General features: G+C 55.8%; 1 protein-coding gene across 2 annotated transcripts; it reads right to left on the minus strand.

The window, feature by feature from the left end:
• Positions 1-22766, minus strand: BAHD1 (bromo adjacent homology domain containing 1). Of its 2 annotated transcripts, none has more exons than XM_049898637.1 (7): positions 22364-22766; positions 5182-6624; positions 3174-3556; positions 2076-2235; positions 1536-1612; positions 670-770; positions 1-315 (listed from the first exon to the last, which is right to left on the minus strand). In XM_049898637.1, exons 2-7 carry the CDS (start codon positions 6608-6610, stop codon positions 126-128), a joined length of 2340 nt encoding a protein of 779 aa, XP_049754594.1. In that variant the 5' UTR covers positions 6611-6624; positions 22364-22766; the 3' UTR covers positions 1-125. The 2 variants fall into 2 exon arrangements, with proteins under 2 accessions (XP_049754594.1, XP_049754595.1); XM_049898638.1 differs by having other exon boundaries at positions 670-761; positions 22364-22765.
• Positions 22767-23309: the final 543 nt, after the last annotated feature.

The following is a 23309-nucleotide window of genomic DNA, read 5'->3' on the forward strand; positions in this document are numbered from 1 at the left end:
CAAGAGAACCACAGGCCAGCAACCTCAGACCCCTGTGGCCCCTTAACCAAGTGCTGTGCTTCAAGCAGTGCCCCTGCCCCGAGCCCCACTCGCTCGTGGGCAGCCCCAGCCTGGGCATGAGGAGGCTACTGGGGGTTCTTGAGGATGCGGCCATGGCGGAAGTCATAGACATGGCGGCAAAGAAACACCAGCTCAGGGTCCGTGTCCTCGGGCACCGTGCGGTGTGGTGGGGTGGAGTAGTCCGCGGAGGGGGGCACCAGTGCTGTCTTCCGGCTGGGGAGGCCCTCGCCTCGGCGCTTGGCCATGGCACAGAATCTGCAGTGACACACAGGTCGTGTCTTTGCCACAGCCACCTCTGCAGGAACACTGAGCCCTCCCCGCCCTGTCCTGCCCCCATCCCTGTCCTGGGGCTCTGCCCACTCTGCCAACTGTCAGTCCATCTTCTGTCACCGGAACACCAGACCTGCCCAGGCCTCCCTCCCAACCACCTGCCACCTCCCCTAGCTTTGCTCCAAGAGCCGCGCTGGACCACCACTGCACCCCAACCCTCTGCCCCAACCACCCTACCTCGGTGGGGCGACAGTACTTTTCTTCTAAAAATAAAAATAAAACTCAAATGGTAGTGGCAGGCTGTGAGGCATAAAGTTCCGGGGTTTAGGCACTACGCACCTGCAGTACTCGGCAAAGGTCAGCACGTAGCACTTCTCCTCAATGCAGGCCACACTGTTCTGGTCCTGATGTCGAGATGCAAAGACTTCATTCTGCAAAGGCTCAAGGGGAGACGGGAGCAGATGGGTTATGAAGGTTGGAAAGCCCCTAACTCCAGGAGCCAGGCAGGCATTAACCCTTCTGCTGAGGCTCCTGACCTGAGGTATAACTTCAGCTAGTGAGGCTGGGGAACTTCCCTGGAAATGCGGCGTAGCGCTGCCCAGCCACAGCCCCAAGGCATTCCTCCTGGCCCTGTCCTACCTCGGAGGGGCCACCTGCCCCAGTCCCTGACTGTCACCCGCCTCCCAGCCCGCACCCCCAGCCCAGGGGAGGAGAAAGGAATTGTTCCCAGCTTCCCTACTAGATGGAAAGGCCTAGCTGGGAAAACAAAGTAAAAGGTGAGCTGAGGGTGTACACCCCAGACGGTCACCTCTCCTACACACCTGGGTGGAGAGCCTGGGGGCCTTAGGAGGAGCCTTTTCTCCCCTCCCCCACATCGCAGACAGGGCCAAAGCTCCACTTCCCCTTCCCTGTCACCAGAGGGACATATTTTGCTCCCATTCTGGTACTTCCTGCCCTTAAGGGCTCCTTTTCTGCTCCTCTTTTAAACAAAGATCACTGTTCCCTTTGAAATGAATTGGGACAGTGTTGGGGCAACCTGAGGAACCTGGGAAAAAAGGCTAAACCCCAGGCCCTTCTCCAAGGAGATAAGCTCAGGGGCCTGAATGCTCACAGCTGCCCCCCAACCCATGCCGCAACCTTGCCCTCCGACTCCCACTGCCCTCTCCCATCCCGACCCTTCCCAATCCACGTGCCCGGGAGCTCACCTCGTGCATGCTGGGACTGCGGCCTCCCTGTAAGTGCTCGGGTCTGTAATACCACAGGAGGCTCATCATCAGCTCTCCTGGGGGGACAACAGAGTGGTCATGGCTTGAGCTGGCAACCCCAGAGTTACTCAGGCAGGCAGGCAGGCAGGCTGGCCGCCTGCCCTGGAGGCTGATCTAACCTCAAGGCCCAAGCCAATCCCTCTGGCTCCAGTTGCCCGTCTCCCCTGCTCCAGACTAAGCCTGGCGTTTGGTGGCCTGGAATGGTGTTGGGCACAGGGGGAGAAGGAGCTGACAGGTGAGTTGGGGGGACAGGTGCCCAGACCTTGGTGGCTGGAAAGGTTAAGGAGCTAATCCAACCCGAGCCACAATGTTGTCCACAGCCCTCGGCAGCTTACAGACCCCAGCTGAGTGGAAGGCTGACTCTGTGCCAAGAACATGGGGAGACTCATGCCAGGTCAAACCCAGGCAGGGGCAGATCTGGGGCCTATTGTCCTAGAGAAGGTGGCCATCCCTGGGCTCCCCAGCCTGAGGGAGGGGTACCTGATTCAGGGTTCTCCCAGAGGGCAGAGATCTTGGCCACATAAGGAGTGGATGTCTTTCGCGGGCCTGACTTGAGAAGGACAGTGTCCCGGACTCGGATCATCTCTCCATGCCGCTCCACTGCCTGGTAGCTCTTTCGGATGGCTGGTTCCGGTTCATCCTGGGCAATGAGCCAAAGACACAAATAGGCTCGAGGGGCCACACTGGCAGTGAGAAGGGACAGTGGGGCGGAGGAAGGGAATGACGCCCTCTCTGCACTTTCCCAAGGTGGTTAAGCCACTAAGGACAGGAAACTGCAAAAACAGTTTGCATGCTTGCTAGACCCTTCTCCCCAAGCCTGGCTTTCAAAAGAAAGGACGGGTGTAGGGAATCCTCATGGCTGGAAAGCAGCCTAGACCTTCTGGGGCTGAGCTCTGGACTGCCACACCCGACTGCCAGCCTGCTCACTCCAGGTCCCCGGCACTGGAGAGGTGCTCAGGCTCCCTAGTGGGACAGTCTGCCTTTGAACTCTTAAACCACCATTACTTGACCTACTGCTAGGTCCCAAGTTTCCTCATCTGGAAAACGAGGATAATTATAAGACCCTGGGGCACCCACCTCCAAGGAAAGTGGCCAGGATTAAAGCAGATGGTGCACGCGAAGTGCTGAGCTCGGTCCTGATGCCTACCGAGTGACCCACGTGTTTTCCTGACGTTCTTCTCACATCCCAGACGGTCCCGTTATCACTAGCCCTTCTCCTCCCCTATACATCCTGTTTAAAAAGCTCTCACCAGAGCCCTCCGTTTTCTAATCTAGGATGGAAGTGGGAAAGTGAGCAGAGAGGTGCAGACTCCTCAGATGGCAGCCCCAAGAGTCAGTGATAGAGATGGTAGTCACTATCTGTGCACCCCAATCTCCCCAGGGCATACTAGTACAGCATCAGTAGGAGTAGGGGTGCAGGCCGGGCCAGCATGACTGGTTCCTGGGGTACACGTGAGTTGGATGTCCTTCGTCACCCCCAGAGTAGCTTGGGTCAGGGGTTCCTGGGACCCACATCACTGCAGGCCCCATGTCCCGCTGCCACCTTCCCCCACCCCACAGCTAAGGGCTAGCACTCACCAAAACATAGACAGCCTTCTCACAGGCTGCCCCAACGGGCACCCAGCCATTAGTGCGGCGGCGGCGGCGGCGGCGTGGACGTGGGCGCTGGACGCGTGACTGCTTGGGGTGGCTGGGCCTGCGGGCAGTCTTGCTCCTCACGGTGTGTCTGCAGCCAGAACCTGTGCGCAGGCCAGACTTGGAACCGCTGGGAGGCTTGGCGCTCTGAGGGCACGCGCGGGCTACTGTCTGGGGCTCCGAGGTGGGTGTCTGAAGATGGGGGACAGGCTCTGCTGCAGGTGGCACACTGGGCACAGGGCACCCCAAGAGGGGGTGAGCAGGTGAGGCTGGGTGGCCAGCTTCCAGGAGAGGAAACTCCAGCTGGCCCAGGGACCTGCAGCCTTCTGGGAAAGGAGAGAGTGGGTCAGGCAGGGCAGGGAAGGACAAGCGGTAAGCCCTCGCCCACCTGCTTCCAGAGCCTGCTCCTGTCATCTAAATGTGAACCTAAGGGCCACCAAAGCGGCCAGTGGGGCTGGGGGTATTCCCTGGCCTTGGAGATGGGCACATAGACATACCCGTCTCCCCTTCCAGCCCGAAAGAAGGGGTAGTAGTGGGAACAGCTTTTTTAGCCCTGACAGAAACTTCCCTAAAGGCTTCCACAGTGCTTAAGAACAGGGGTTCTCAAGTCAGACAGCCTGGCATATGAATCCCAGACCTGCCACCTACTACTAGTGGGTGACTTCAGGGAATTCACTTTACCCCTTAGAGCCTTGCAATTTAAGTAGTAGCTGCAAACATCATAGTGTTTACTAGGTGTTTTCTTATCAACGTATTAACACATTTCATCCTTACAACAGCCCTGTGAGATAGGTACCACCATTACCCCATTTTACAGGTCACACGGCTAGGGTCACATGACCAAGGTCACATGGCTAAGGAAGTGGGAGAACTAAGATTTCACCCCAGGCAGTCTGGCTGCAGAGTCTGTGCACAATCACATGGCACAACACCTCCCATTAGCAGAGTGCTTAAAGCAGTGCCTGGTACAAAGTGTTTAGTAGTGCCATTATCATCAGGGTGAGCGGTAAGGTCCTGCGTCCCACAGGTAGGTGTCTTAGACCTGGGGAGTGGTACAAAAGAAGGAAAAGCCCAAGAAGAAGGCTGTTCTCATTTCTCAGAGCTCCAACTCATACCAGAACCTGAAACAACCAGTCTAGCCAGAGCCAGCCGGTCTATAAAGTTGTTTTATAGACCCCTACAAGAAAGTGTAGGGGTAGGGGAGGGCCCTGGGAAGGCCCAGCCCCTTACCTCCCCAGCAGCAGACAGACTTGCTGACCACTCTGGCCAGAGTGGCTCTGGTTACCTCGTCTCCACCCAGGAGCCAGGGAGGGTGCCTGGTGGGGCAGGTGAGGATACTGGGGTAAAAGAGATAATTATGGGGTGTCTCATCAGCTAAGGCACAAGCCTCTCAGGGGTGTCTGGGTCTCGTTAGAAAGGTAGACACCAAAGCTATCCACCCCTAGTAAGGTGATGCCAAGTCTGGGCACTACTCTCAAAACCTGTCAGGCCAAGGTGAAGCTGCCTCACTGCAGCTGACACAGTCTACTGGGGACTGGTAACCACCACCCTACCCATGAATGCTCAACTTGGCTAGCATGCATATGCTCTGGGTCCCAGGAAAGTAAGAAATTCTAGCTTTGCTCAAGGTGGGTAAAGGGAACGACATGGGAACAACTTGGTAAAATGTCCTAATTCCATTATTTAACTTGCTACTCAGAGTCTAAGAATGAATATTCGAATGGGGAGACAGGAAAGGTCCTTCCAGCTCCTGCCACCACCACAGTGCCACCTCACTGCTGGGCCAAGAAATTTCCAGAAACAGCCTGGGCAGAGCAGGGGCATTCTTCCTCTCAGAGTCCCCTACCTCCCATGCTAGACCCCAAAGAGCTCCTGCCCCAAGCCATGCCCACCCTCCTGGGACACCATGTCTCAGACTCCTAGGCACATCCCACACCCCAGGAAGGCTTACCTGCTGCGAAAGGCATTTTGTAGGGACAGCCGCCACAGGTAGTGCCAACATGGGTGAGGGACAGGGGCAACACTCCACAGACGCTGTATCCATTTGCTCCAGTGTCCCCGCTAGAGCAGTATCGAGAGGAGCCCCAGGGAGGGTGCTGGAAAGGGGTGCCTGCAAGCACTGAGCTTGGGGCCACGAGAAGCCCCTCATTAGGTGCAGCCACTGGAGACACCTTGCCCTCAGGCAGCATGGGGCAGGGGGAGCAGCCCCCACACTGCAGCCCGTCTTGGGTACAATATAGGTAGAAGCTACCTAGTGCAGTGAGCTCAGGTCCACCACACAGGCCACTGTAATCGGCGGGGTTGCCAGGCATCGGCAGGGGGGACAACTGGGGTGCAGGGAAAGAGGGCTGGTGCAGTTCCTGCTTGGGAGCAGGTGACTCCTCGCCTGGACGCCCAGGCTCTGGCTTCAGGGCTGCCTGCCCGCCCATCAGTAGGGGCAGACGGGGACGCAGCCCCAAGGGGCTCTCCAGGGCCTTGCTCAGAGGCTGGTATGGTGGCTGGACAGATGGCCCATCAGGGGTGGCAGATGGCCACGGTCCCTCAGGGTGTCCTTGCCAGCCAGGTGGGCCTGTTGCCTCCCCAGAGCCAGACCCCTGACGGGCTTTGGGATAGTTCTTGCCATTGACCTTGGCCCACTTTGGCCGCAGGACCTTGGGTGCCGCTGACTCAGTGGCACGCCCGTCTGTTTCTGGGTAGGCACGAGGAGGGCGCAGGGGAACCTCTCGCTCCTGGCTCAACTTCAGGAAGGCGGCTGCATTCAGGCTGGCCAGTCTCTTGGGAGCTGGGTCACCATCCCGACGGGCACCTTCATCCGGTGCTGGCTCTGGGGACAAGTCCCGACTTCCTCCTCCAAGATCCCCCAGCCGGGGCCGCTTCTTGGAGGAGGACCAGCCCCCAGTGGCCCGGTCACGGTCCCGGCTGCGGCTGGGGTCTCCCCCTCTACTGCGGCGGGTTCCCGCCAGGCTGCTGGTGTCCTCCCGCTCCAGCAGTAGGTTATTTAGGGCCTCAGCGTTGAGGGAGGCCAGGCGCCGCTTGCGGGGCTGGGCAAGGCCAGGGTCCTCACTGGATGGAGCTGGGCTGGGGGGCTTGGGCAGGTCAGGGGGCAACTCGTCAGCCTCATCTGCACTCCGTGGACCAGCCACACTCTCCAGGCGGGTCAGCAGCACTTTGCAGGCCTTGGGTTTCTCAGGGACCAACGGGCGTTTACGCAGTGGGTAGTTCTTGCGGCGCCCTGTGAGGTGCCCAGGGCTTTCGGGCACGCCTGGCTCCATGCCCTCCGCCGTCTGCTCCATATTGCTGCCTTCCATTGGCAGGGGCTCCTGGCGGCCAGTGGGGCCAGAACTCAGCATGGGAAGGGACTTCCTCCGAGTGTGTGTCATGGAGTATCTCCAACCTGCAGAACAGAAAGCAGGCAATGAGTGGATCCCCCGTATCCCTCAGCCTGTTCCACCTGCCTTCTCCCCACTGCTGCCCTCCAGTCCCACCTGGCCTACCTCCACCCCTTCCCAGCTTGTTCCCAGCCTGGCTTTCTCCGGACCCCTCTTCCAAAGTGTGAAGGCCTAGTGGGCTCAGCTCTCAACAGCTGCACAAGGACTAGTCCCCCTCACCCACCTTTCAGCCTAGGGTCCTCCTCTGAACTGAGCTGCTGGAGAGCCACATAGCACCGCAGAACCCGCGGTCGGAGCACAGAAAGAGCTGGTGGCAAAACTCTGTTCTCTCTATTCCCTTCTTCTTTACTAGACGCTCTCGCAGGGCAGGAGGAGGCCCTGAAGACGCCAAGCCAGGTTGAGATTCTGGGGTGGAGGGGCCCATCTATGCTTCTAAAAGCATTGTCAAAGTATTACCAACCCTTCTTCAACTTGGGGCTCCTGAGGTTGGCCTCAGGAGGACGAGAAGATGGAGAGTGAGGACACGAGATGGGGAATCTGCTGGCTGGGATGTGGAGGAGGGCATGTCCATCCGCTGAGAACTCCCTGCCTGGCAGCACTAAGCTGGGTCCTGCCTCGAAAGCCCACGAAGCCGAAGGCCTGGCCCAAGGGCAGTTTCAGCCGGCCTAGGAGCCAGACCAGCCTGGGTTCAGATTCCAGGACGGATAGCCCAGGAAGTGTGGTGCCTGGAGAAGGGGTGTCAGGTAGGCTGGGACCAGCATTCTCCCGAAGGTTAGGAGACCCATAGGACCGCATGGTGGACCTGCAGTACAGTTTTAAGCTCCCGCCAGCCACAATGAATCAGGAGAAGTATCAAGGAGAAAAGCTAACGCAGGGCCGATGGGGCTGCCTTGTTGGCCCTGCCTGGCTCCTAAGGTCTCCCCCGAGTAGGCAAGATGCCAGGCAGTGGGTAAAACGGGGGAGGTGGGGAGAGTTGCAGGAAACCTAGAGCCCAGACCCACTGACCGAAAATGTCCGCAACCAGACTTCATCCCCAAACTTTTTATTCAGCTCAGCACCCCTCGACACACATGGGCAGCCTGGGCCCGGGTCCTGAGGGAGAGGTCAGCCAGGGCTGGCAGTGCACTGAAAGCTGACTCGGCCAAGGCAATGAGGGACCACAGGGCCCAGGGAATTCAGTGGTCAGACTACTCAGCTGTTTACTCCCTACCTATTCCCCAACCCAAAGCACATGTCCTCAACAGATGAACATGGCCTCCTCCATATCCCAGCCAGCAGGTTCCCCATCTCGTGTCTTCACTCTCCATCTTCTAGTCCTCCTGTGGCCAACCTCAGGAGCCAAGGAAGGTGCCAGACAGGCTCTGCCCCTCACCAGGCACCCTGTGACCCTCCCAACCCAGCTGGCCTGGCTTTTCAACTGAATTTCCCCACTGCTATTGTTTTTTCACACCAGCTCCACGCCAGGAGCTGGGAGCAACCCCTGCTGGGCTGGAATTTAACCCTGAAAGTCCCAAGCCAAGGGCTCCCAGGGATTCCCAAGCCCTTCCCAGCTAGCTCCTCTGGCCTTGGGCCAGCAGCAGGGGTCACCCGGCACCTTCTCTCCTGGGACATGCTGCACTAATTGAGAAAGCATCCTCAGAAAACCAGGCTGAAGGCAGCGTGGGTGCCCCACACCCCTGAGAAAGGACACAGAAAACTGTAACAGGGAGGCAGTGTGCCAGGTGCTGCTCTGGCCACGTGCATGCGGGGACCTGTCACTGCCCAGATACTGGGCCTCAGGCAAGACACAGAGTCACAGAAGACAAATCCATTCATTCCCAAGGCGCATACGGAGGGCTCCTAAAAAATCCCAGCATTCTGCTAGGCTCCCTAAGACCTTTCCTACTTCTAAACTGGGTGACGGCACCTCCCTGTTTGCTCGGTGAGTAATGCCTCCTTTCCTACTCTCCAACACATCCCAGTATCTGAGGCTGAGGAGCAGGCAACGAGCAGGAGCAGGACCAGGAGCAGGAGCAGCAGCTGTTTTTTCCTAGGGAAGCTGAGGTCCAGCCCTCCCCCACCCTAAGAGGGCCTGGGCCGGGAAAAAGAGTATGTAGCCCACAAAGCCGAGCTGGGCCTAAGCCCTCAACAGGGCCCATATTACCAGAGGAGCCGGGCCTGGGAATGACTGGGGCCCAAGGCTGAGGTCACCTGGGCGTGTGGCCTCCGAGGACATGGATACCAACTGCGGAGCAAGGAGGGGAGACAGGAAAGCGTGCACATGGGGAGGTCACTGCAGGCTGGGCTATGAAGGAGCTCTTAGCAGGAGGGGCAAGCCCACCACCCTAAAAGCTTAGTATTAGACCATCCCAGGATCCTGGGAAACCTGCCCTCGCTCAAAGCCTTTCTCTCTCCACATACACAAGGTCTAAGCAGGAAGAAGTCAGGAAGGGAGTCGGTGCCTTGACGACACACATTCCACTTTCAGGAGCTTGTCCTCAGAACCTGGAAACGTGTTCCCTGAAGAATATTCTGCTCTTCAACCTCTCATCTAGCCGTCCGGTCCCTCAGGGAAACACATGGGGTGGATGATCCTGGAAGCCTCTAAATCACAGGGTGCGAGTCACACTTCTGAATCCAGCTGAAGAACCTCTTGCTAGCTTCCTTTAGTCTGCCAAACCCAGTCACCTGCTAAAAACCCAGGGCCAGCAGAGGCACAATGCAAAACCACTCCCAGCCTTCATGTGGTGCCTCAGGCACCACGTCACCGGCAGTCCTCGAGGAGAGGCCAGGGTCTCACTGCCTGCCTCTGGTGGCACTCCAGACTGCGCAACCTGAGTGTGTGAGTCAGGCTTTGAAGGCCTAAGCGTGAGAACCCCCACAGCAGCTCTCCCCGGGGTGGGGCTGGTTAGAGGGGGCTCCCAGCCTGCCAGGGCCCCTCAACCTGCAGGGGTGGCCTAGCCAGGCAGGGGAAGAAGGTCCCAGGAAAGCAGTAGGCTTTCCTCCTGCTGTTCCTCCCACTTATACACAAGCTAAACCAGGAACTTTCTACCACTGCCACATCTGGGTTCCCTCAGCACTGCCCTCCTCCTCCTCTTTGGGAAGCCTTGTCCTCCCAGCACAAGCAGTCCAGGCCCCCTTAGGGAGAAAGTTCCTAGGAGGGACACCCCAGGACACACTACTGCTTGCCTAGACAGAGTCAAGCAAGGTCTCACTGAAGAAAACTAGTCTGATTGTCCCCAGCTCTGAACAGCCATCACCCAGCTGCCCTGAAGGACAGTGGCCAGCTGGTGGGCCTCCAGGCCAAAGACCCAGTGAACCACAGGTTGAGTCCAAAATCCCCACAAGTGTACTCAAAAGACATCAAGCAGAACATTTCAGGCCCTAGGTGTGCTAGGGTCTAAAAACCAAGGGGGGAAATAGGGAAAGCCAAGATCCAGGCCCAGCTGGAGTGTCATAGTGGGGGTCTGCTCTCAGTGCAGCCCCTAGCCTGCCCAGGGCTGGGAAGTGCTACCTTCACAGAGGCAGAAAAGGAGAGATGACCAGTTTCTTGCCCTCCCATCCCCAAGAGGCTTCAAGCCTGCAGGGAGGGTCAGAGGACTGGAGCAGCACGGGGAAAGCAACGGTAGGGGCCTGGGACGGCAGGTGACGCCCAGGTCATTCCCACAGCAGATGCTGTCCTGGGGCAGGAAGAGGCCCTCAGCCTGGGCTACTACTTTGCCTACTCTACTGCCTAGCTCTAGGCCACGCCCCTCACTCCCACACTGGGGTTTCAGGACTCAGGGCTCTGCCCACTGCTCTTCCTGAAGCTTCTCTCACCCACTGCACCTTAAGTTTTCCTTTTCAGGAATTCAGGATTGTTTTCAATGGGAGTTCTTAGGTAGACGCAGACCAGGTGGAGGCCAGGAAGGGCCTTGCCCCGAGCCACCTCCCTCCAATTACAGCTAAAGCCACAGAACTGGCACTGAGTAAAGCAGTGCCCTCCTCTGCAATATCTCTTAGCATAAAACCCCCTGAAAAGAAACAACACTTTTCAAACTCTGAGTTTCTTGAATTTTCCATCAGAGAAAAAAAGCAGCAAGAGCACAGCAGTGGACTCCCTCTCGTACAAATCTAGTTGATGTTACCTCATGGTAGAACAGGTGCAGCTGCTGCAATTCCTACAGTACAGCCAGGTAAAGCCACAGCTAGTATCTCCTGAATTGCCGAGAGCTGGTAAAGCGGAAAGAACAAAGGCTTTAAGCCTGGCAAATCTGGACTTAAACGTCAGCTCTGCCTCTGAGGAGCAACTTCTCTGAACCTCAGGTTCCCCATAGAAAATGAACATTACCTAAGAGTGGCTGTGAGGCTTACAGGGACCCTGTGCAAAAGCCCAGCCAGGAGTGGAAGGAGACAGGCAAATGTCCCACCTCTAGGCTCAGGGACAGAGGGGCCAGCAGCCTTGGCCTGGGCGTTCCCCCACAGCAGGAGCCCAGAGCAGGCATCAGCTGGGAAGCCTGCTTCCTCCCAGGGCCCGAGAAATCTGAAAACCCAGCCTGCACCTGAACTCTGCTCTGCTACTCTTCCTGTGAAAACCCGGCGTGGCAACCCTGGGAAATATAGAGGCGCTGCTCCTTTTCCCTTTCGAGGTCCATATCATACCCCATACCCACTGCCGTCAAGCAGATTCTGACTCATAACCACCCTACAGGGCAGGGGAGAAATGCCCCACAGGGTTTCCAAGGCTGAAATCTTTACGGAAGCAGACTGCCCCATCTTTCTCTCAAGGAGCTGCCAGAGGGTTCAAACCATTGACCCTTCTTTCGGTTAGCAGCCTAGCGCTTAGCCACTGCACCACCAGGGCTCCTTCTTGCAGGGTCCAGTGGGGGTGAGTTGCAGGGGACTCAGTTCACAGCTCAGTGAGAGGGCAGGGGCAGAAACCGCATCCCGACAGAGCCTGGGCAACAGCTTCATGCTGCCGCTGTCACCGCCGCTGCTGAGAAACCCTCAACTCTACCATGAGAGGCGAGCTCCTCAGGCGTGGAGGGGAGGCTAGACCCAGAGGATGGGGTCAGAGGGCGTGCTTTCGGCCGGTTCCTGCCGTCTGACTACTTTTTCGGTCCAGGCATCCACAGAGCAGGGGTCTCGGCTCCGGCAGCATGGAGCCCAAAGCTGGGGCAGTGCCCGTGAAGACAGCGCTGCCCATCCAGCCTCGCTTGCTGGGGCACTCAAGTCACTGTGCAGTCAGGCTGGGAACTAGAAACACCTGGGCAGGAAGCATGCCACACAACCAAAGGGACCGGGCCTGACCCGTCTGGACACAGGCTTGTTTTACAGGCTGCCCTCAGGTCTACAGCCATATGAGGAGCCAGACCGCCCCCCGGAGGCACAAAGCCTATCTATGGTGGGCCAGACCACCCACCTGCTCATCACACTTCACAGTGGGGACTCCTGGGAGCCAAAGAGGTAGGAGCAGCCCCACAGCCCCGCAGGAAGGCCCACACTCGATGCACATAGGGTCCGATGCATTGACCGGCCCAGCCCCACAACCAGGTCCCAAAAAACCAAAACCCAACCCAGTGCCATCAAGTCGATTTCAATTCATAGCGACCCTACAGGGCAGGGTAGAACTGCCCGTGGGGTTTCCAGGGAGCGGCTGGTGGATATGAACTGCTGAACTTTGGGTTGGCAGCCTGAGCTTTTAACCTCAGATTCCATCTTTGACTATTCCTTTCCACTTTGAGCCACCTGAGCAGGAGAGGCTCAGAGACATCGGCCCAGGGCGGGCTTCACCAAAGTGTCCTGAACCTCCAGCACACACCCCACTTCCTGAGACTGTAAAGGAACACAAATCCCCAAGGAGAGGAAGGGAATTTTAACTTAGACTATAAAGCAGAAGCCCCCCCCACCCCCACATTTCATGTTATATTAGAAATGCAGAAGTACAGTGAAAGTAGAGCTGATGGAATCTCCTTCTCATATGGTTAAAAGATGCCAACACACACACACATGCACGCACGCACGCACGCACACACACGACCCTGGGGCAGGGTACTGGGCAGAGAGCACCGTATTTAGTCATAGAACAGTGCTCTGCTTTAAGAAACTAACCTGACAAATCAGGAGGTAATCAAACGCAATGCAAAACTAGTTTTCAAAGCCTTTCTGTAAAGGTACATGGCGCTACAGAGCACAGCCCCTGTGTGTCCAAGGCAGACCTGGATCTGCAGGCGCCTGCCCAGCTAAGCCAAGGCACTGGCTGCCCTTTGGGGCATTCCCAGGCACGGTACCTTAAATGGCCTTTGCCCGCCCACTGAGCCAACACTTGCTGCCCCACCGCAACCCTCCTCTAGGAGGAGGGCCCATCACAGGCTGGAAGCCACTGCTAACCCTAAGTGGGCTTGAGTAAATGGCGTGAACTTCTCCGAGCCTTTGTTTCCTTGTCTACACAGCAAGGTTGTTGCGAGGATTAAATCAACTAAGTACGCGTATAAAGTGCCTAGCAGAGTGCGAGTATACAGGGGGTGCTCAATATAAGCTCATTCTTTTCCCCTTTCCCCTGCTTGTCAAGTACCAGGCTAAGCTCTGAAGAAAAATGCAAAAAAAAAAAAAAAAGGACTAATGAATTGGAACTTAAGCTAGTCAGGAGACAGAAGGAAGGACAGACACTCAGCAGGACAGGAGCTGCGAGAGGGCGCTTAAGGAGCTGACGCCAAGGAGGCTTCACTCATTCCAGCTCTGAGTGCCTTTGGGAACAGCTTCAACATCTGGACTCAGGAAGGGGCAACAGACAAAAGCTGCAGCCTTGAGGCACAAGACAAGTGCACCTTTCCCAGCTTCACCCCTGTTGGCTCCAGGTTGGGAGGATGGACCCTGGATTACTCCAGGCTGGGGGGCAAGAGGACTCCTGGCTAAGGCTTCCTCAGACCCTTCCACCCAGACTCCACACTGCCCAGGCTGGGTCAGAAGCAAATGTACTCCTGAAGGCAAAACCTATCTGCTCCTGGCAGCTAACAACGTGGGAGAAATACAACAAGAATAGAGAAAACTTCAGGCTACTGATGCACAATGCCTCAAAAAAGACAACATAAGCTCACCAGCCTGCTCCAGGTACCTGCCCAGGGGTGGCAAAGGATATGTGCTGTTTCAATCACCAGGCCACTCCAGTAACCAGCAACTTAGATTTCTAAGATTGTCTACTAAGACTGGAGGTGCTATCTCCGGTCCTAAACAGAAGAAACTGGCCAGCCAGACCAAGGCGGGAGGTCTGCCCTCTGCCTCCCCCACAGAGCACCAGCCTCCTGAAAGTCATCCATGAGGAACGAACCCAAGACCAGGCTTTCCTACTAGCAGGAACAGAACTGCAAGGCAGATCCTACCAAAGTACGAGCATCCAACCTGAATATCTCACACTTAACTGAGTGATTCGTGCCCCTGCTTTAGGGTGCCAACTCTGTAGGAACAGGCGGGATCTACCTTCCTTACTGCTAAATCCCTTACCACGAATTCACAGACCTTCATAAGAGTTTGTTGAATGACTAAAGATCTGGCTGCCCACCTGTCCCATGCAAAATAACATTCCTACTCTAGGCTGAGGGCACCACCTGGAGCTCCGGACAAGATATTCTCTGATCCCCAAACTCTCCCCCATCCCCAGGATTCTACCATGCCTCTTCAATTTAATCCACAGTTCAATGGGATTACTTCCGGAAATCTCTCTTCTTTACACAACACAACTCACTTTGACTACCATCCTCTTTTATCTCCCTCCCTACCTGCCCAGCTACCTCAGGAGGATATTTCTCCCATTCCACTTGTTCCCTTCAAACATTAAGCAAGTGAGTCTGGTATGAGAGGCATACTTGTATCAAGATAAAGAATGTCAAAGATGTTAAAGGAGAATCAGTAACAAAAAACCAGCCTTACCATTATCAGCCTCCAAGCCCCTAAGCGTGTGTGGTAGGGAATTCTTGAACTGCAGAGGTTCCGTTGTAATAGGATGGCTAATGTTTGCCAAGCACTCACTGTGCACCCAGTACCACCCTAAGCACATGACATTCACTATCTCATTTTTCCTCGCAACAACCCTATAAGGCACTTATCATCTTCTCTTTCTAACAAAGACAAAACAGAGGTACCAAGACGTAAAAGTACATAACCACAATGCTGCTGCTGGTGAAGGAGGTGGTGCCGTCCAGGTGTCTGTCCCAAAGCCCACACTTCCCCACTGCAACACACTGCCTCCATCGAGGGCCTCAGAGGACAGCTGCTGGATCACAGACCAACAGTCAAGATCAACTTTCACATTCAATTTTGTTTTTCAGTGTTGTTTTAATTACTGGCATTATAACATATTATTAGTTTTTCTTGATTTTTCACCACAAAGGAATTGAAGATACTCCAATTAAATGTTGGGTTAAAAGCATCCAAGGGATGGCCAGGGAACATAAATATAATTAAAAAAATTGTTTTGACAGAAAAGTTTGCTCAAAGTTGCCCATAAACTCTGACATGCACTTTTGAAACAAGCCCTTTTTATACCCTGAAAAGAAGTGAGGGGATAGTACTTCAGAGACACATTTTGCCCAGATTTTACAGTCAGTCTAGAAAAGGCATCTAAAAACATCCCCCGTGAATCTAACCATGTCTCTTGCCTCAGATGAAACCCTTTTCCTTCAGCCTGGACTACGATGAAGACTGAACACTGGTTATCACACTCTAAATACCCATCATACAATACGGAGACATATTAACTGCCCTTTGGCTACCTCTTTGGGCTAAACAAATCCAAATTATTTTCTCTGAAGACCGTCTCTTATAGTCATTTCATCATTTTTCTAATTATTTTCTGCGTTCAGGACAAACTTTGTGAGCCCCTTCCAGGCAGAAAGCAGGGGACACACCTCACCACTGAGGAAGGACTCACTGACCCCCGCTGTGGTGGAAAAGTGACTCCAGCTTCCCTTCTGGCCTACTTGTCAGGACTTGCTGGCATCAAACAGCACCCTAATATCTTTCCCGGGATTTCTACAAAGACTCTTCAAAAACTAATAATTCGCCTTTAAACCACCTGGCCAAATGAGAATGTGGTTAACCTTCAAGTGTCACCAAACCAAATTTTTCCCAAACATTTGAGACAGATAGCTGCCGCTGGAGAAGGGCCTAAGTGCGGGCCAGCCCTCTCCTCTGCCGGCAGGAAAGTGGAATTGCTGCATTCAAGGTGAAAAAAAAAAAAGACAGGCCCGAAAAGGTACTGGAAATGGAAGGAAAATAGGAGCAGTCAGCACCGTTCCAGCTGAGATCCCTGGACTCATGAAAGATGGAAGACACCAGGTCCCACCTCCCTAACTGAAGATGGGGATCTAAGTATCTCTTCTCCCCAAAGCCAGTGGAAGAGGAACTGACAGAAGGATAATGATTTAGACCCAAGTTCTTGGCACTGATTCCGTTAACTAAGAAAAGTCACTTGTCGGTTTTTAATTCAAGCAACTTGGTCACGGTGCCTTGAAAATAAGTTCCCATTTCAAATCTCAGTGGGGCTGAGAGATGAACACCTATTCTTGCCGATGGGTCAGGGCCGACAGAAGACCTCAGGGACAATGTTATCTTTTCCGTGGGGGACGCTGAGGCAAGTAAACGGGAAAATGAGGTCTGGATGAAATCCTCCCCAGGACACTACACAAAGTCCTGGACATCACCCCACCCTGTGGCCTGCTCACCAAACCCACAGTCCTCTGGTTCCCTGGCTTCAGATCCAGTGTCCTAGGGCTGATACACCGATGCCCTCATCGGAACCCCTGGGCCGCTGGTGTGGACCTGCTGGTGGAGGCCAGGGCACCAGTCGGGCCTAGCTGGCCCTGAGCAGGCCGTCTGTAGCCTCTCTGCCACTGCCGCTGCTCTTCCTCCTCCTGCCTTTTAGCCATTTTACTGCTCATTAGTGGCAGTACCAGGAGGTGGGCAGGGGAAACATAAAGGAGCTGAAATTCAAACCAGGCCATTTTACTCTAGTTAGGTGCCTTCCATAAAACCAGGCAGGATTTCATCATCCAGGACCTCCCTGTCCCCTGTCCTGGGGAGGTCTGGGCAGTTCAGCCCAAGGGGTCAGAAGCCGTAGAATCCCAGGGCCCCAAGTGTCAGGAGCATGTGCTTGTAATCGGCATGAGCTCTGTCATTTTTTCAGGGTTAACAGGCACTTTCAGCCATGAGGAGGCCTTGGGGACCTGCAGAGTGGGAGCACTGGGGCCGCCTTCAGAACCAAAGCACACTCTCCTTGTCCCTCCAAAGGCCTTGAGTCCCCAGCACAATGGCAAGTTCACAAAGGAAGTGCGCCTTGCCAGACTATGCTAGCGAATTCCCATAAATACTTGGGCTGGGGTAGTACTGCGTATGTAAAATGCTTTCCCATTGAGAGATGCTGCTTTATTTACATTCTTCACAACCCATTCACAAAAAGGAGGCCCTTTAATGTCGGGGCTGTTCATATAATGCTCCACAAACCAGGCAGCTTCAGCTGGCAGTCAACACAGGCTACTTCTCAACTACAGAGACTTTTTTTCCTTAAGACTTTTTCCCTCTCCTTAATGACTCACCTTGCAACAGGGTGCTGAGGCCCGATGTTGCCTGAGCAAGGCCAAGATGAATAAGTACAGATAAAATGAAAACACACACGTCCTCTTGAATGCTATGACAGAGAAGTAGCGAGGAACGTGTGATGTGATGGATTACTTCTATATGGCCTTTCTCGCCATGGTCTTGTAACTCCCAACAAATGATTGGGTGGCACTATGCAAATAAGGTACTGTGGCCCACTAAGGGGATTAGACAGCTTACTAATAATGTAAATAAGGTGTATGGTACCCTTGTGGGAGTGGGACCATGCAAATAAGGCATATGGAACCCTAATGAGGGGATTGGTCAGTTTTGCCATACCCCTAGGCTTGTGGTTTAGGTCTAGGCTTAAAATGAGCCATCCCAGAGGCAGAAATGGGAGACTTCGCCATCATTAAGAAAAAGAGACAGGAGCAGACCCAGGGTCCCTGTGCTGAGACCCCCTTAAACTCAGGAGACAGGGAGAGAGAGCTGTAACATCAGAGACTGTACAAGATAGCAAGAAGTGATAGCAGGTACAGCACAGAACTGGCAGCAGCAGGAGACTGTGCGGTGGGCTTCCAGCCCACAAGGCAAAAAAGCTGAGAACCTCTGGGAACCTGTCAGCGGAGCGAGGCTTGCCAACCCACAGAGCTAGAGCTGAGCCCCTTCGAGCTGAGGCTTACCAGTGAAGCAGGGTGCCCGCTGGCATTTACTGGTGGACCTAAAGAGCTTTTTAACACTTCCCCAGTGGGGCATAGGCTGGGCCAGGCCAGCCCAAAAGGCCAAGGGGCCAAGAGGCAGACGGAGAGGGCTGCTTGTGGGCACGGCTGAAAAGCTGTCTGATCTAAGACCTCCATCCTGAGTCATTCCTGAGCCTGAATTGTAACCTGTTACTTCCCTAATAAACCACATAATTGTGAGTATCGTCTGTGAGTTTTGTGTGGCCACTGCAAAGAATTACTGAACCCAGCAGAGAAACAGAGTGTCATGGCAGGGACAGATGGTGTCAGAATTGGTAGAAAGGTTGAGAGGTATGTTTGACCTCCACCTCATAGGACTCAGCCTTGCACGGTTGATTCTCCTTCCCTCTTGTGAAATTAGAGGAGGTCAGATGCCCCCGTATCATTTTTATAGAATAAAAAGAAATAAAATAAAAATCTCTAAAGAACTCTAATTTGAAATACATATGTTGGGACGTTGGGACAATTCCTTGCAGGTTTACTAAAACTTTCTTTACGGATGTCAACTGCTCCCCATTTATACCTCTAAATACCAGGCAAGGTGTGGAGATTTTTTTTTTTTCTTTAAATCTAAAGGAAAAGAGAGAGAACGGTTCTTTCTTACTTTTAATTTGCATTGTGGATGAATAAACAAACAAGGATTTTCCCTGCTTCTTCACAGAAATATTCCTAGGGTTGCAGGCTCCAGGAAGGATAAAACTCGCTCAGGGTGATGAAACTCAGGCAATTCCCAGAAAGAGAGGCAGGACTGTGTTCTAGGATATGCAGCAAAAACTGCTTGAGCGGCTGAGGAGAGAACCCAAGAGATGCATTCTGAGGTACCTTCTCTCCTGCTACAGTAGAAGCAAGGAAAAGAGAAGTAGTAGGGATTTTTTTTAATTGACAAGGGAGCGGTCTGCATTGCCATGGCAACTGCAAGGGGTGGCCTTCCCGCTTAGAAGGGAAATGCTGGTCCATTAATCATCAAACTGGGGCACAAAAGGGAGGTTTGGGGGAAACAGGATGGATGCAGAATTTATTTTTTCAATGTCTAGATGCAAACCAGTCACCAGTCCTGTCTCCCATTTCCCCCATGGTCCAGGGTTGATGGTGAACAAAAATAGAAGTTCCGAGAGCACTGGCATCCTAGCTTTCCTTTCTGATGGGTCCAGTGTGGGGCTGATTGGTGCCTCCCACATCAGCGATGCCCCCATAAACACCCTCCTACAACACCAGCTCCAGTACTCCCATCCACAAGGCCAGTCTTTTTCATTCTCACAACTGTGTTTTCTCCCTCATTTACACCCCGGATTGAGAAAAGATAAAACATATGGATTCATTTAGCATGGACAACTAGGAAAATTGCATAAGAGCAGCAAAGTCGGGTAGAGAGGACAGCCTGGTGGGGTAGGAGGAAAACAGGATTACAGCGCTTTTCCAATTCACGTCTATATGGTGTCACATGACTAACCCACAGGACAGACTTCACCAGCCAGAGTTATCAGCAACAGCAGCTAAACTTCACTTGTCCCCATGCTAAACCACCTCCAACATGCCCTATCCACCTGCCTTTGAAAGAAAAGGTTGGAAACCCCCAAGGACTGCAAACCGCACATTTCTGAGGACGCTGAAGGGAAGGCTTCCCCTGTTCCCACCCCAAATCTGCAGCCAACTGCATTTATTCATTCAACAAAAACCACGTGCACGGCACTATGCCAGGTATTCTGGAACAGTCACAAAAAAAGGGCTTAAAACCCATACTGTTCCTGTCCTTAAGAAACTTCCAACCTACAAAACCCCTCAGAAGACAATGCCATGCTATAATATCCAGGGTCTCAGAGCCAGATGACGACGCTGGCCTGGAGCAGCTTGAGGGACGGAGGTACTCCACCTGGGCCTTGAAAGACAAATGGGACTCAATGAGAGAAGAGGAAGGCAAGGGGCTCCTCATGAGATGTAGAGAGAGAAATGTGCCCGGCACAGCTTGGGGGAGAGCCTCAGGGGACACGGTCCAGGGCCAGACTGAAGAGGGTTTACCTTTCAAGCAAAGGGGAGCCACTGCAGGTTTCTGCACTGGGGGTGGCATGGGAGAAGAGGTGCTTTAGGAAGAATTATCTGGCAGCTCTGTACAGGTTGGATCAAAAGGGCCAAAGGAAGCGGGCAGGAAAGGGAGGCTGTAACAGCACAGGCCTGACATGGGGAGCAGCAGGGCAAGAGAAAGAAAGAAACAGAGGCAGGGAGATATAAAAAAGAAATTTATCACTAGCTCAATTCTCCAGAGCAAACCCTCCTGAACACTTATGACTGCCGCGAGTCTCCTGGTAGGTAAGAGCCTGTCAGAGAGAAGACTGTTTCGGCAACTCCCAGTGGCTGGACCAGGCCACCTCCTGACTGCCACCAAAAGAAGTCACCGCTCTGAAAGCACATTCCTTGTAACCCCACGGAAGGCACCAGGGCCTTGGGATTCTTGAGTTCTCTGCATCTTAGACATACAATTAAATTCTCTCCGAACAAACTTCAGTCTCCTGCATGAGATAATACCTCCCTTCCCCACAAGCCTCAGCTCCACCCAGGCTGGGGTCTAGACCCTCCTGGGGAGGGGGGTGGCCATGGATTAACTCCATGCCCACACTACCCCTCTGCAAAGCTGACAGGCAGCCTTCCCAGGGTGGAATTACAGCCAACCACAGCAACCAGGTGGGACTCGAATCCCGATTCTCAGTAAAAGTCAACATTCTCCACAGCCTGAATCCTCCCATCTTTGTGGTCCCAACTCTCGCATTAGATATGGGGTCACACGAGGGAGTTCTGAGTGGTTTTTCACAAATGGGGAAACAGCATCCATCTTAGAGCTGGTCACTGGTTGAGTTAGAGGCACCTACAACTTAAGGCAGTGGTTCCCAAATGTCATCCAGCTGACCAAGGGCAGTGGTGTCCTTCTGGGACCCTTTTTGGTGTAATACGTGGGAATGAGGAGAGAGAAAAGTCTCTCAGGTGACACAAAGGAAGAAAACCGGACTTTTTTTTTTTTAATCATTATACTCCTGTATGAATTTATAAACTCAACTTCTCATATCCCTAGTGGACACCTTCTTTGACTGAAGAAAAATACATAAGGCAATTGTGAAAAGATTGCCGGAGCACATTTGAGGGATGTTCCTGAACCCCATACAACTAGTCTTTTGCACTCTTTAAGACTGTCCATGATGGGAGACTAGGGGATGTCCCAGGTGGGGAAAAACCTCTGTCCTAGGCATACTCTGATTGCTGAAAAGCCCTCATTCCTGGAGGCTAACTAAACTGTCGCCTTTTTGAGTCCAGCAGCCCCATTGCCAGCGGCCAGGACCCACCGTGCCCACACCCACACGCCGTGGTGGCCGTGTCCACCCCGGTCTTTCCAGAACCGCGGTGAGCCAGTGCCGCACCGGCCCCCGCAGACCCCGGGGCAGACTCCGGGCCCGGTCGCCCGCCCATCGGGGTGGGTGGCTCGAACTCGGGCTCCCCTCCCGGACGCCACCACCTGCGCCCGCTCCGGCGCCGCCTTTGTCCGGCGCTTCACTGCCGAGTGGGCCCCTCGGGCCCGACCTCACCCGGCCCCCGGCCCCGGAGGAGAGGCGACGAAGCCGGCAGGGCAGAACCAGGCCGGGCCGCGAGCACGGGGTCCCGCTGTCACTTGGAGGCGGTCTGACAACTTCGATCCCCCCGCCCCGCCTCGGACTCGGCCGCCGCCCCGCACGGTCCCCGCCGGGCCTCCCGCGGCCCACACTCCGCTTCTCGAACCGGTCCCCTTCCGTCTTCGGCGCCTCCTTCCTCCCAGCCCGATCAGGTCCAGGCTACACTACCCCCCGCCCCGGCGCGGCCCCCGTCCCCTGCCCCCCATCCAGCAATAACCTGCCAGCTCCCAGCGCGGGAGGGCGCCCCCCACCCGAGCGGGCGATCCCGCGGCGCCGCCCCCGGCCGCGGCCCCTTGCCTCGGGGAGCGCGATGGGGGAGGGGGCGAGCGAGCGGAGGGGGCCTCGTCGCCCGCACACTCGGAGGCGAGCCGGCTCCGCGGCAGCGGGGAAACGACCTGCGTCCTCCCGCCCTCCGCGGCCCGGGACGCCCGCGCCGCCGCCGCCCAGCCGAGCTGCCACCCTGCAGCCGCCACCCCCCCAGCCCCCGGCCTGCAAGGCGGGCGGCCCCCGGGGGCTGTCACCTCGAGGCGCGCCGAGCTCCCCGATGGCGGGACCGTGGCGCCGGACCCGGGGGAGGGAGGCGGAGCGTGCGAGCGGGCAGCCGCACCTGCTTCGCGTCGTCCGTCCGTCCGTCCGTCCCTTCCCGGGCTAGCGGGGGCGGCGGCGCGGCGCGCTCGGTGGGGCGCGCTGACGGGCGGTCGGTCCTCTCCCCCTTCGCTCGTCTGCCTCCCTTGCTCACTCGCTCGCTCCCTCCCGCCTGCTCGCTCCCTCCCCCCCACCCTCGACCCCAGCCCCTAGCTCACCGGGACCGGCGGCGCGGACGGCGCGGCTCTGGGCGCCCGAAGGCCCCGGCCGGGCTGGAATCCGGCGGCTGGAACCCCCCGGGGGCGCTCAATTCCCGGGCTCCACGCTGCTGCGTCAGCGCCTCCTCCTGGGGGCCGGGGCCGGGCGGGCGGAGCGGGGGCCGCGTCCGGGCGGGGCCGTCGGAGGGGCGGGAGCGCCTGGCCGGGGCGGGCGGACGACGGGGGCTGGACGGGCGGGGCAGGCAGCCGGACGGGCGGGCGGCGGGGGCCGGGCTCCGGGATCCGCTACGCCGCTCGCGGTTCCCCCACAAACTCCCCGAGAGCGGAGCCTCCACCGCCCTCCTTCCTGCTTCCTCGTCCGCAGCCAATCAGCGGCCTGCCCCTCGGCCAGCTCCGCCAATCAGCCGCCCCGCCCTGCGCTGGCCCCGCCAGCCAATCCGGCCCTCGGCTCCCCCTCCCAGTCTCCGACCAATCAGAACCGTGGGTCGGTCGTCCCAACGCAGGGGGCAGCACGAGGCGGCCGGGGGAGGCGGTGCGGGGAGTGGTGGGGCTTGGGGGGAGGGGTACGGTGCCAAGGGTGGTGGGGGACTGATTTCCTTTGCTGGCTTCTTGGATTTTCTTTTCGTCTCCAGGGCCTGAGCTCGTATCCCATGGTGACCCGACCCTGGAGCCCCAATCCCTCAGCTGCTACCCTCCCCCCCCCGCCGAGAAATCTTATCTCGCCCCCGCCCTGACCGTCACCCTGCTACATCTCTCTTGCCCCTTACCCTCCTCCCTAACACTCCCTGGAGAAAACTGCGGGCCGAGGACCACCCCAACCTCACCAGGGTCTCCTGCCCCCAGGGCTAAGCTTCGGGAAGACCAGCCGAAAATCCAGCGTGGACAACCCCCTTTTCCTGCAGGAAGGGCCCCAGACTCCAGCGAAAGGGCCCCGACTGCCGAGAAG

Source organism: Elephas maximus, chromosome 10, assembly GCF_024166365.1.
Source record: "Elephas maximus indicus isolate mEleMax1 chromosome 10, mEleMax1 primary haplotype, whole genome shotgun sequence".
Taxonomy (NCBI): Eukaryota; Metazoa; Chordata; class Mammalia; order Proboscidea; family Elephantidae; genus Elephas; species Elephas maximus.